Source organism: Symsagittifera roscoffensis, chromosome 4 (assembly GCF_963678635.1).
Source record: "Symsagittifera roscoffensis chromosome 4, txSymRosc1.1, whole genome shotgun sequence".
NCBI lineage: Eukaryota > Metazoa > Xenacoelomorpha > Acoela > Convolutidae > Symsagittifera > Symsagittifera roscoffensis.
Genome location: NC_087065.1, coordinates 10640689 through 10655075, shown reverse-complemented (window position 1 = coordinate 10655075; position 14387 = coordinate 10640689). Strand labels below are relative to the sequence as shown.

General features: G+C 35.7%; 1 protein-coding gene across 3 annotated transcripts in view; it reads right to left on the bottom strand.

Annotated features, from left to right (window-relative positions):
- Nucleotides 1-1556: 1556 nt before the first annotated feature.
- The window catches only part of LOC134845287 (unconventional myosin-VI-like), a 238167-nt gene continuing 225336 nt past the window's right edge, over nucleotides 1557-14387 (bottom strand). For 2 of the 3 annotated variants that reach the window (XM_063862231.1, XM_063862233.1), the window contains 13 exons: nucleotides 13567-13705; nucleotides 12178-12724; nucleotides 11644-11808; nucleotides 11207-11339; nucleotides 8026-8234; nucleotides 7599-7731; nucleotides 7024-7337; nucleotides 6590-6741; nucleotides 5267-5426; nucleotides 4654-4799; nucleotides 3142-3159; nucleotides 2835-2938; nucleotides 1557-2728 (listed from right to left, as the gene is read on the bottom strand). In XM_063862231.1, coding sequence (XP_063718301.1) covers nucleotides 2127-2728; nucleotides 2835-2938; nucleotides 3142-3159; nucleotides 4654-4799; nucleotides 5267-5426; nucleotides 6590-6741; nucleotides 7024-7337; nucleotides 7599-7731; nucleotides 8026-8234; nucleotides 11207-11339; nucleotides 11644-11808; nucleotides 12178-12724; nucleotides 13567-13705 — 2822 coding nt within the window. In that variant the 3' untranslated portion in view covers nucleotides 1557-2126. The remainder of the gene's footprint in view (nucleotides 2729-2834; nucleotides 2939-3141; nucleotides 3160-4653; nucleotides 4800-5266; nucleotides 5427-6589; nucleotides 6742-7023; nucleotides 7338-7598; nucleotides 7732-8025; nucleotides 8235-11206; nucleotides 11340-11643; nucleotides 11809-12177; nucleotides 12725-13566; nucleotides 13706-14387) is intronic. The other variant, XM_063862232.1, reaches the window with a different exon arrangement.

Below are 14387 nucleotides of genomic sequence, written 5' to 3'. Positions count from 1 at the left end.
TTCAAATTAACCGAATTAGCAGTTTTCAAACCCTAAAATTTTACACAAAATAATCAAACGTGAAATATCTTTTTGAATATGAGCTCAGAATAACAGTGCCTTTCAGATGGTTTATACAAAATCCGGCAAAAATGCTGTAAAAAACGAAAACTGACTAATTAAAAAATCACCACAAGCATAAATATTTCGCAATACCTTCGAAAGTCAAAACAACAATTAAAAAACATCACTAACTACTGGGAAAAAAACATTATAGAAAAAACACGATCTAAAACATTACAATTGGTGATTTCATTTCGCTTAATGAAACTTAAATCTTTTTCAGCACGTTCGAAATACTTTGTCGTTATGCACTACCGACTGAACTAAATATGCTCTGTGCACTAAATATGCTATACTGTCTGAGCTTCACAGCCTCAAGGAGTTCCAAAATAGGAGGCGCTTCGTCAGAAGTAGAAAAATATTACGTTTTTTCTTATCCGCCCGAAAGTAATGAATACACTTAATAGATATTCACTAATTTTTCATGACAGAAAAGAGCTCAGGATGTAAAGAGCTGTTTTTCAGATAATTGAGCGGTCCTCAACGTGAGCGGTATGTAAAATAAGCAAGCACATGATTCTTAGTATCCTTGTAGTAAAAATTATCCTTTGAAAAACATTTCCGAACAAATTGAATTGTCGATTTAACGGTTGAAGGAATGTAATTAAATAAGATTTGGATTGAGGGGTTTACGAACATTATACAATGGTCAATGAAGCTTAAAATTGTAACATTAGGAGTTTGGGTTTGTACATTTTAAATAAAGTTTAGTTGAAGAAGTTTTCAGATAAAAAAAATTAGGTGCGTGCGGCTAAATTGTTACCAGCAACGGTTAAAATTAAAGGCAATAATTGAATCATCTTTTAATATGATTTATATAAGTTATTGAAAATGTTTAATTTACAGCGCAAGGGTAAAACTATTGACATCTATATTTCAATTTTAGCGCGACAACGTGACAAGTTGTGACATCGTGACTATGCATTGCAGATATGGCTTCGGAATTAAATATGACTCTAATGAGATAGTGTGATGATGTGTATAGACAGCACAGAATGTATAGATGGTATTGCAACAGCACAATGATGACTAACTCTAATCGTGTTGATTCATTCAAGTACTTGGGTATTTCTTATTTAGCCCCGCGTCCAAAATAACTATTTCAACATGTTCATACTCTAGAATTTTATACCCTTTTTCGAAATCTTAGTCTCAAAACCCTACGAGGGTTTTCTTGCAAAATACCTGCAACTTCAATTGCTTCGTTGCAAAAAGTCAATTCTCCGATATTTTCGGATCCAAAAAATCAACAAGCTCAAGCTAGGAGCGTTGGAGTTATATTAAGAGAAATGAAGGATTTTCGAACATTTACAGAGCATTTGCTTCAGTAGCGGAGGGACGCCCCCCTCAGGGATTATTTTTTATTTCGAGATAGGTCCCCCCTTTGTTTTATTATTTTATTATATCAATTTGTGGCTGATGTACCCAACAAAAATTTAAATATTCTACATTTGAGGGGGAGCGCGCGCATTTGAGGGGGATAAGCAATTTTTTTTGTCATAACTTACCAAAAAGCGCCTAAAAACGCCTTTTTTGGCCTGTTTTCTTCCCCATAATTTTGCCTGAGATGCAGAAAATTTGGCCGAAACGGGTGTTTTTATAGCTTTGGGAGAGCTCGGAAAATCAATTTAGTCAACCTAAAAAAAGGTCTTGATCCGCCGCTGATTTGAGTAACTTCGCATAATTTGGAATACACAAATTTGTAAAACTGAACGGAAAAGCACTTGAACAAAAGTTAAGCATAATAATTTTGTTTGGCACTGCAGTTTCAGAAAATATAGAAGAAAAAAACACCTGTAATGCAGCGAGAAATAAGATTTCAATGTTTTGCGCAATTTGCAATTTCGCCAATCGAAATGATGAAGCACTATTCGGATCGCTTCATGTAATTTGCCAATTGTCAATGACAATATAGACTAGTTCATTAAGCCCTAATTTATAAATAAATGTGCAGTAAGTTTTGTTTGTTGTAACCAATACAGTAACTTGAACCTACAACTGTTTCCATCTGTCAATTTATACCACTATTTGAAGAAATCTGCCCTAACTTGACCTTGTTTGATAGCCTCTTTGACATAACCGGGTCCTCCGTAATATGCCCAGACATCCTCGAAATCCTTACTCAGAACTTCAGCTCCTTTCTTAGTAGTCAACCCTGTCTCGGCTAATTGCAACTCGCACATTCGCATATCGTCTTTACCCGCCACCAGAAGAATCGGAGGTTTGTTCGGGTGAAGTTCCAACTGCCTGGCAACCCAGTCACCATCAAAGTGTGCAAACCACCATCCCTTTTGTCGAAACTGGGGATCCTTGCCGACATCGCAGGGTCTGATGAATGGCACTCTAAAAAACCTCTGAACCTTTGCAGTTTTGCCATTTGGACTTTGATCTTTCTTGCCAGGTGCTGCATTTACCAAAGCACTCGAACTTTGCTGTTGCTTTACATGGTCTACCACATCTTTGGGAGCTCGTTGTTCGTCTTGATCAGACGTTTGGGATCCATTCTGAGCAGGTGTGTTCGAAGCAGCAGCAGACTGCGTTTTACGAGCCTGATTTGCTTTCCAGTTGTGATACACTTTTAACCTCCGGTGAAACTCTTCCCTGCACGACTCAAGCAGTTCTATGTCTGAAACATACGTCTTCAAAGAAACACCCAAAAATTAGATAAATTTTGAAAAATGAATATCCTGGAAATCATGACCAATAAATAGCAAATTCTAAATCAGACATACCACATGAGGTGTTGATAGTATCTCGAAGCTCCGCGTACGTGTAGCTGCTCAAGTCATACTTTTTGAAGGCCGATTCAAATCGCCTACTCATTTCGCCTGTTCCTCTGAAACACGATATTTAGCTACATCCAATAGCTTAAATTTTTGTAGTAAAATATTATATTCTTTGGACACCACCGCATTAGTGAAGCTCACCAAGACCCAAAACATATGGTTACAGCACAAATGAAAGTGGTTAACAAAGCCAGGCTAAAAAGGTGAAGTTAGTTTCAATCAGTTAGATCACCTAGTCAATTTTAGTATTTACCGCATTGCTTCTAGTTGACTGAAATGAACATAACTGTTACCATTTAAAACGCTTTTTTCTCAAATTGGGTTGATTAAAGACAAAAATACGATGAAGATAAAATGAATATCCATCATTTTATATAGTTAAAAACATTTTTTGGCTATTAAACGAAAAAAATAATATATATGATTTGGGAGGATTATATCAGCACTGGAACCGATAGATAAGGCGTGAAGAACTTCGATTGACTAAGAAATCTAAAATTAATTTTTTTTGGGAGTGGGGGAGGGCTAAATTCTCGGCTCGACAACTATCCGACAGACAATGAGACAAAAATCTAAAACATAGCCAACTGACAGTTGGAAAAAAGTAATGAACGCAAAAAAAAACAAAAAACAATTTGTTTTTTCAAAAATTTTCAATTTTTGATTTTCAAAGAAAAAAACAGATATAAAACTCTTTGAATTTAAAGAACAATTTATGATGGACACTTTTTGTTTGAATTAACCCAATTTGAGAAAACTGGATCAATAGGTAAAACTTCTATTTCGCTGCGAAATCTTATAATTAATTTCCATTTTCGAACTTAGAAGTCAATGACGTTTTTCGTGACCTTTTCAATTTTGCTGTTCGATAGTGGAGTGTGCCTTCCTTTTAAAAATAGAAATTCACTGAACAATGGTGAAAAGAAATCACCAGTCAAACCGCGAAAAATCAAATTTGAGCATTAACAAATTTTAAGACTTTTTCCTAAAAAAAAAACAAAACACAACAAAACATCAGGAAGACCTATATAAGAATAATACTCACTACGTTCATGAATCTTAAAAATAACCATCCAAAAGTCGGAAAAATGTCAATGAAATCAAAGAAAATGAAAAAAAAAAAGAATTATGAAAAACTTTGAATTTTCGAAATTCGAAGGAAAAAAATACACCATATGAAACAAAACTGGGTCAATACTTAAAAGGTAATTTTTATTCAGCTGTGATAGGTATACCCTAAGATCCAATTTCGAACTTAAAAATTTTTCATTCACGTTTTTTCTTGCCATTTCCGCTGTCGTATATGAAGAGCTAAATTTGTCTTTTGTTTTCCCTTTAGCAAATGAATTGAAGCTGATATTGACAAAAGTTAAGCAAAGAAGGATCAAATTTGAGCGTGATCAAGTTTTCAGACTTCTTCCTGAAAAACCACACGACCCAAATAAATGTCTTCATTTAGTTTCCTAATCTGACAAAATTTGCTAGTCTGAAAAAAGTCTATGTTCGTACTTGCAAACGATTGCTAATCGCAAGCGTAAACGTACTATCATGTTCAATTACTATATAACATTATATAGTTAAAGCGGGACCATTGACAATATCTGACCTTGATCACTGATCAGCCAGGCAACTTTTTTTCTTCGGTAAAATGTTTTTGACACCTTGTTTACTAAAAACTACCGTGTTTGAAATTGTTCCGAGGTTTGAAATGCTTCGAACTCAAACTGAGTAATCTATGGTTAGTAATGTAAAAGCAATAAGCAACCTCTGCAGCGGTGGTCTCACTGGCGTAGTAGATGGACTATCCTCCACCACAACAGCCAGCTGCTTCTCCTGTAGAGTTGCACCACCCCCCTGTTCCTGCTGCATCTCCTGCGCCAGCCTCACCGCCAGCTCCCGGTCCCTCCTCTCCTGTGACAAATTACAAAAGAAGTCAACGCCAAACTAAAAACGCTATTCCGTTGACAGTGTTTTCTGTATTCCGTTGACAGGGTTTTCTCTATGACTGAAAATGTCATAAGTTTCGTTCTCCATTGAATTACCGCAATATTTTCTTTTAGAATTCTCAACAAAGCAGAATAGTTTGTTGTTCCGACCACGAAGTAGAAAATAACGAAGACCCGGCCATTTTTCAATCCAAAAACTGTCAAGGAACGTCAAATGGAGTCAATTGATACATCATATCATGAAGCGCTTTCGGTGATGAATCGATTGAATTGAACTTTAGAAAATACTATCTGTGTCGAGAAAAAACGTTTCGAATATTTTTGTTCAGGCTGAAAATATCATTCAGACTGAAAATGTTACTTCACTTCAGACCTATGGCTTCTCTCCTTTTTTTTAATATTCGTCACTTTATTCATGTTTCTTCTTCGTACCTGCTCTAGCAGCGTGGATCGTTTCTGTTCCTCCTCTTTCTCCTTCTGCTCCTGTATTTTGAGCTGCTGCTCGTGCTGTTTGCGCAGTCTCTCCTCTTCTTCTTCCTTCTTCTTTTCCGCTTCCTCCTCCGCTTTCCGTTTCGCTTCCATCTCAGCACGCCTAAACACAGCACACTCCGAACTTGAAAAAGTGAAATGAGCGGGAAGGATTTTGTAAAATGCGTTTTTGTTTCGCACCCAAACGACAAGTCTGGTGGAGTAAATCGATGCTTCATATTACTGCCCTTTTCGCTACTACAGTGCTGATTTAAATTAACCGGACGAAACGCGTTAAACTTGAAATTTAAAACGCATTTTTCTCAAATTGGGTTGAGTTTAGGTGAAAACTTATGAAGACATAACTTGCTTAGAATTTTAGCAGAATTAATATGGTGTAATTTGTTTTGCGAAATTCGGGTCCAAAATTTTACCCCCAAAATGGGTCATTTTGGCTTTTCTTAGTTAATAGAAAATTACGCCTAGAATACCCAGTCGATCACAGACATAATTATATCAAAGTGAGCCCCTTACGTAGCCCAACAAACTTTAAGAAGGGTATAATCTCCAAAATATTGTATAAGTTAATTTATTTTTGTTTGATAGAAAAAAAGTCATTTTTACTTTATAAAATACCAACTTTTTATTTAAAAACAATTTTAAAACAATATGGAATTTGTTTTGAAGAAAATACCCTTCTTAAAGTTTGTTGAGCTACGTAAGGGGCTCACTTTGATATAATTATGTCTGTGATCGACTGGGTATTTTTGGCGTAATTTTCTATTAAGTAAGAAAAGCCAAAATGACCCATTTTTGGGGTAAAATTTCGGACCCGAATTTCGCAAAACAAATTACACCATATTAATTCTGCTAAAATTGTAAGCAAGTTATGTCTTCATAAGTTTTCACCTAAACTCAACCCAATTTGAGAAAAATGCGTTTTAAATTTCAAGTTTAACGCGTTTTGTCCGGTTAATTTAAATCAGCACTGTATGCACGGTTGCTTTCTTGCATGATTATAATTACCTATATAAATTAGAGATCGAGTTAATTTCTCGAAATGACAATATTTGTCAATCTTGCTACCTGAAAATTTTCTTTGCGAAACCGAAGTACCGCATGAAAAATCCTTCGTAAAAAATTAATGTATGGTTATTCACCAATACTGGCACCTATTGTACTCGAGGCGATGGCAACGGAAGCTTGACTTCCGATCAAGTATTGTAAACGGTAAATGAAATAAATTAAGTTCAAGGCCAAGATGAAGACGAAGTGCACTCTACTCACTCCTTCTTCTCCTGTTCCTGTCTGGCCCTCTCCTGCTCCTCCCGCTCCCTCCTCCTCTTCTGCTCCTCCATCTGCAGTGCCACCTGTCTCAGTCTCTCCTTCTCCGCCTCCTCCATCTCCTTACGCTTCAGCTGCAGACCACTAGCCGTCTTCTACAGAAAAACAGTACGACAGAATAAGGATCATTGCTACAGTACATATGGCAGAATAAGTATCATTACAGAACATCATGTTCTGAAAAGTTTCAAGCAACAAACCCTTATTTTAGAAACATGAATGTTCTTTTCTCAATTATTAAGTTTGAGCCATATAAAGCTTCAAAAAAACCGAATTTGTGAATCATGAAAAAATTAAAGACCTGCATATAGCGCAGAAAAATATCAGAAAAGATTTCTTTATTTTTTTCAGACTGAAGCTACTTTCGTTTTTTTTACCTCAACTGCATTGACTAGTGTTCTGTATGCAGCATCTATCTGTTCAAACTTGCTCATCTTTCCACTTTTTATCTTCCCTTGTAGATCATTCATCTGACTATACAACGCATCAATCTCCTTATTAAAAGCATCCTTATTGGCAGACCCCTTCATGGATCCAACTATGGCCCTGCAGTTTTCTATGGACGTTTTGATCGTTGCCACCTTGGCTAGGCCTCTGTACATGGGTCTGAACTTGCGAATGGCTAGGAACATGCGCACTGTCTTCTGGATTTTGAGTCTAGCTGCCAAGCGGTATTGAATCTTGTTTCGCACTGAAAAGCCAAAGTCGTATTCAGAAAAAAAAGATACCAAATAACTTAGAACAATTAGATAAGCAGACAAGATGTTTTAAGCTTTTCGGTTCCCTGATTGATTAGTTTTGGAAACACTTCAAAAAAGAATATTATGATTTGATGCTGTTTTCAAATTAACATGCTTCACGAAACAAATGACAGTGATAAGTATCCACACTCACAAGATCACTAGGACTTATTGTTTTAGGCACAAACAAAATCAATAGTGGTTTTCCTTACACTTGATGACTTCCCATGCGCCATAGATGGCCTTCTTCCACCTGGCACAGATGAGCCACTTGGCCACTTTCTCAATCAGACTCAGCAAGTGTTCCTTGTCATCAGTGCGCATCACAGAGTCAAACTCCGCAAACTAGTACAAAAACCTTGATGACATGCAATTATCGTGTATTAGTAATCAAACCATTCTCTTTGCTTCAGTTAGAAAAAAAATTCGCACAGAAAAAAATATATTTTTTCATGCACGTTCTCTTCAACTAAAACAGCTCATATACTGGAATTTTCATTTTAATTTTCAGTACAAATGGCATCAAAATTTTGAATGACATTGCAAAATGTCAACCCGGTCCTTTATCAGCTCGGTATATGTCTTGGCATTGCTTGAGATACGTACGAGAACTCATAATATTTGGTCAAAACTGCATACCTTTCCTGGCCTGAAGAATATCTTGCTGGATCCAAAGCGGAAGTCATTGTTGTTCATGCCGACTGCCTTGAAGAGTGCCTTGCAGAACAGTCTGGGGTCCAGTCTGGCAATCTTGGGCGGGAGATTGTTCTTGTAGAGGGCGTAGAGCTCAACGAAAGGAACTCGACAAGGGTAACCACTCTCCATAACTTTGAGAGCCGACACCACTCCTAAAAACACAAGCCTGTGTTAGTAATTATTATATCACTAGTTTTCAGCCGGGTGTTTTGCGTTAATCAAATGCACCAGTGTATAGTCTACAGACCTTTATTGAAAATAGGACCGATTTACCAGAGTTTGATTTTGGAAGGGTAGCAAGCTGCCTAACTATCCATCTTCCAAAAACAAACCACCTTTCGATGACATGATTTATCACAGGGCATAGCATGCCTTGCTGTCACTTTCTTTGTGGCAACTTCAGAAAAACTCCTTGTCATTGGGATTTTAACCATGAGCTTTTTAAGTAACCAGGCTGACTGTCCAGTCTGGTCTTAACCAGTGAGAACAGGGGATTGGTTTAGACATACGGGCTTAGTCTCTTAAAAACAAATAGATTTTTGAATACTATTTTCAAATTTAGCCAATGAGATTAAAAATCATTTTTTTTTCGTATCGAAGTCCCATTCACACCAATAAGCAGCTACAACCAAATTATGTATAATATTTAAAAGCTAAGTTATGAGCTGTAATTTTTTTTAGTTTTTGAGATGAAATTACCAAAGTTCGAAAACTGAAAAAAATATATTCTTTCCTTATTGTTTATTTGATTGACTTCTCGATATCAGTAAAGAAACATCGTAATAATCACTTAACAAATCTCATCATAGGATATACTGCAGTATCATTCCAGTAAAATATTATCAACTTCTTTTTTCACGAAACTAGTCATCGCTTGTTACTTCATCAAATAATAATTTTTGCCCAACTAAACTGATAATCCTTGCAAGGGTAGACATTGAGTGGGTATATAGCATTCCATGAGTATATCGCCTCAATTTTATTCTCGATGATAGATATTTTGATTAATTATATATTATCCATTTAACGCTTGATTGTATTTTAGCTTGTATTTTTTAGAGAAGCCAATTTTTCCTTCTTTCTGTATTTAAATATCCCGTTTCCACTCGAAACAAGTTACAGTTACAGGAGCCCATCATGTCAAGTTGGCTGATTTAATCTTAAATACTGGTGTTGCTGAATAATTTGGGTTTTCGAGCTATCAGTACAAATTAATTCACACAGGAGCGACACGGAGTACCGCATCGAATGCGATAGATTAAAAGCGTAGCATTTTAAGCTATCAAAGAGGCGTTGAGATGGAAATATCAAAGTAATACAAACATTTAAAAAAAAACAGATGAGAAATACAACCACTAGCTTTGAATAAGCTTTTTTTCCGCGCGTTCACTAAGCCAACAACATGTGGTCAGACTCCAATTCATCCTATAACAAGAAATGCCAAAAAAACTGACATAAAAAAACCAACAATTTTTTTTGGAAATACGAAAAATGTTATCTCAGAAAAGCGGATGGGAAACACAACCATTAGCGTTAGAAAGCTCTCAGCATTTTCCGAGCGTTATTCAAGCCAACAACACGTGTTTAAAATCCAATTGATCCGAAAATAAAAAAAAAAAGGCGAAACAAAAAACACGACCAAAAATCAGCTCTATCAAGTGACATAAGAAACATTAGAAAAAAGATTCGAATTTACAAAAACTTGATGCTTAGCAAAAAGTCGAATTTACAAAAATCTGCGAACTAGCAAATTTGAGTCTCACGCACTAATCATTCAGCCACGGATGCTTAAAATCTCTAAAAACTAGCCACCAATATTGCAGATACATATGCTAATAAATTGCCATTTTGATGCAGAAAAAGTAGCATCAAATATAAAAAGATACAGTTTTGCATGTAAAAAATCGCAAATCATAAAGCCACATTATGTATAAATTATGCAGTTCAAAAAATTTCGAGATAAATTGAGTTAGAAAATTTCTGAAATCGAGATTTTATTATTGCATGTTGTATGAATCAAATAGCTTTCTTCGATTCACTTGATGAATACAAATGCATCAAATGTGTAAACTTATAAGTATTCGAATGTCAAAGCACATGTTATCAATAAGCTGTAAATGGGCATCTGAATATCAAAGGTGCAACAAATTATCAAAATATCTTATTGCAAATTCGACGAAGCAAATATTGTTGCTTTAAGTCGCAACAATAATTCCGACTAAGTCGCAACAAAAATTGCAACAAAATTTGCAACTTAGGTTGGAAAAAAAAAGTTCGTACTATTGCACATTGCTTCGCAAGTATAAACACAGGATACTATTGTCATAACAAATCAACAATTGTCTGGAAACACGAAAAAATTATATCTCACAAAAACAGACGAGAAACACAACCACTAACATAATAGAAGCATTTCGTACAACCGAGCGTTCACTAAGCCGGCAAACAGAGCTTAGATGCCAACTGATCCGAAAACAAAAGATGCCAAAGAAAATAATTGTCATCAAAAAAACAATTGAGCGATTTTAAAAAACTGAATTCTAACCTTTTATGGGACCAATAGACCTGATTAATTCAAAACAAGGATAACTTTTTTTATATTCAAACTGATGCAAAAGCATTTCACTAAACGGACAAAATATAAGTCGACATTATTAAGACCGAATAAAAATTTACAGGGAAAAAAACACAAAAAATGGAAAATGTAACAGTCACGGATAGTACATTTTAAAAACTACAGGAGTTAATCAACTCCACTTCAGGCTACAATGAAAACTGCTCATAGCGCAAAAAAAATCGAGGTGTGGCAACTAAACCGACAAACTAAAGTCCGGTTATTCGTTTCCCAGAAAAAAAATCAATTTCAGACATTGGAAAAAAGGTCCGGTCGGGACTCGAAACCCAGACTATAGGGTGCAAAAGAATCAGCATTACCAACAGTTCAAGAGAGAAGGTGCCTTGAGAATGCTAAGAATCGAAAATAAAGCAACATCAATTTCAGTTACAAATGTAAGAAAAGTTGTTCACGGGGAAAAAAGTCTTGTTCCCTATTACAAGACACTCGCCATCGCAAGTGTAATTATATAATTTCGTATCTTGATCCATTCAGGAGACTACGCTTTACCTGAGCACTGTAGCTGAGAGAGTACAGATGCTCCTTCGAAGGATCCCTGAATCATCTTGGAGTTGGGCTTGATGCATCTCACAAAGTGGGCTCCAGTAGGCTCCAATTTCTTCATCAGCACTTCCAACTGAGACTAAAAAAATAAGTTAACTTTACACAGAGGTTAATATCATGCAATACAGCATTGGCTTATTATAAAGCTTAACTCAATGTTCTCTGATTAAACAACAAATGACAAAAAAAACAATTTCTCTTAAAACTCAAATATGATACCAGTTACTAAGGGGATGTGGAAAAATCAACAAGATAGGTGAGTGAATCTACTCCCCAATGAAAAAAAATTACATTTCTGGATTTTCAAAGATATGTTTTTAATTATAACAGACATGTTCAAAAACTCAAGTCTGGCTTTTGCAATCATCAGATAGTAATCGTACTCTAAACTTGCTGGAGACGGAGATGAAGTTGAGTTTTCCGCCTGAGCTAGATCCTCCTTTCACTTCTTCCTCGAACAGTTTCTGTACAAAGTCATTGTTGCTCTCACACACCACCGCCTCTAGACTAGCGTGAAGAGCGTCGTTGTTCTTCTCCAGAAACTGGTCCTGTGAGCAAAACAGTTTTTATTAAATCTGATAAGAGATGAAACAAATTTAAAAGTCCTTCAGCCATCAATGTTAACTCAAAAAATAAAGTAATTTTTTTTTAGGTTTCAGACTATGGAACAACTTTTTAGACAAACGCACCTATTTGCCTATTTGTTATCTTAGAATCATTTTACCAAGCATATTGAGGACAATTCATCCTACATATCATTAGCGAAAAGATAATATCCTAAAGAAACTTACATCATTATTTAAGTTATGTATAAATATATAAAATAAATAAATAAAAATAAGTTATATATAAAAATAAAAGTTAAAAATACTTTCATCATGAGCAAATAGGCAAAAGAAACAAACAATACTACTAACCGTAGTATAACACACGGCACCAGCAAAGTGTCTAATCAAGAAACCCTCCTCGTCCTTCCACGTCTTGTACAGAGCTAGTCTTGACTTTCTCGGCGTTTGCAGTCTGAAGTTATCTTTATGCTTCGAGTGAACTTGAGTCGTAAAATGTTCAGAATTAGGCTTCGGCAGTTTCATTTCCTCATTCATTATGTCAATAATTCCCAGAGATTTAACCTCTACTAAATCTATACAGTCCTGGTTATCTGTGAATTCGATCGCATTCACTCCTAGACCCTCGCGTTGGTACAGCTCTTGTTCCTGTTTGAGAGTTCTCAGGTTGAAAAATTGTTGAAGTTTCTCGTTACAGTAGTTAATGCAAAACTGCTCGAAGCTATTTTCCTGGAAATATTCGAATCCAGCTATGTCCAGGACGCCTATAAAGTGTTCCGACTTCGAAAAGGGAAAGCACTCGTTGACTCGGCTCACGATGAAGTCAAATAGCCGAGAGTAGATTGCTTTCGCCAGTGCGTCTCGACCATTGACTGCTGCCTTCACTTTCAGTGGTACCCTGAAAAGAAGATTTACTTTTGGGAACAAAACTAACAAAAACTGCAGCAATGTAACTGAACACTGAACTTCGCATAGCTATTTTTTGAGTGATTCACTATTTTCCCAGCTAAGGAAATGGCATGCATATTTCATCCTATATTTCTTTTTCAAAATTTGGTCGAGAAAGATTTTCGTTGAAAATTACCAAAAACGCATCACTTTAAAAATTGCCATTCTACTGTTCAAGAACACTTTAAAATGAACAATTGTAAAACATCCATTGAACGAGTAACAGTGTGCAATATACGTTACGGTTTCAGCGCTACTAAAAAGTATATTATTACGAAGTTGAAAAAAAAACACCATACCCAACAGACAAGTGGAAAAATGGGATGAACAAAGGAAGACGGAATTTTTTTTGAAAATCGTGATTGACCTTTTTTTTTAAAAAAACCAATCCAATTAGAAAAAATTTGACGAATAGTTAATTCTAACTCCGGTGCGAAATCTGAAAATTTCCGAAAAATAAATCATTCATGCTTTTTCCCGTCATTTCAACTTTTGTTAATCGAGAGCGTAATTCGCAAATGAATTTGAATCGAAATACGGCAGAAACTATAAGCCAAACCGCTTAAATCAAACTTGAGCGTTCATTGAGACTTAAAAACTCTTGTCCAGTATCATCCTTCATGAATGAAAACGACATTAAAATAATCAGATCGTTTTTCTTTTTGTTAAGTCAGTATCCAGTAGCACTTATAGCAATGAAGGCATCACATATTGTAATTATGGTAAATGAAGTAAACTCTAGCAAAGACTTATCATCACACCACAATTCAGACATTTGATATGATAACTCACATGTATACAGTTCCCTTGGCCTTGCCGCTCTGCATCATCTTCGAGGTGAGACACCTAGACAGCTCGGAGGATTCGAACCCCAACAGAGTACAGGTGTTTTTCACAGCCGTACTCGAATTGGCACTTATTTTACTACCGTCTGAAACAGTATAAAAAGACATGCATTGGGTCGGATCAAGGTTCCAAGGTCACTGTTAACTGATTCTATCGAACAAACATAGCCAACAGACAGTTGGAAAAGAGTCAATAACCGCAAGAAAACAAAAAAATACTGACTTGTTTTTTAAAGAAATCTCTACTTTCGAAATTAAAAGAATGAAATAGATGCCCTTATAGCTCTTTAAATTTCTTGAAGAGTTTATACTTTCTTGATATCTGAAAATTAAATTCCACTTCCCAAACTAGAAGACTATCACATTTTTCGTGACTTTTACACTTTTGCTGTTCTATAGTGGAGTGTGCCTTCTTTTTAACAAAAGAAATGAACCGAACTTAAAAAGAAATCAAGTCAATCTGCCAAACAGTAAAAGCCTGCACAAACTTAACTTTTTCTGAAACTATTGACGACCTAAAAACCATGACGACCTATATAAGAGTCTGAACAACGTTCATCGACTCTTTAACATATGATTGTCAAAGAGATTTTGAAAACAGAGGCTAAGCGGAGCTTCGCACCACTTGCTTTGCAAAATATTATGTAATGCCAAAAAATACGCTAAAAAACCGCCACATAATTGCTATTTTTAAAATACGAAGATAATCTGATGATTGAACTACCATACCATAAATCATTGTAACTTATCTTTGCTATCTCGGATTGA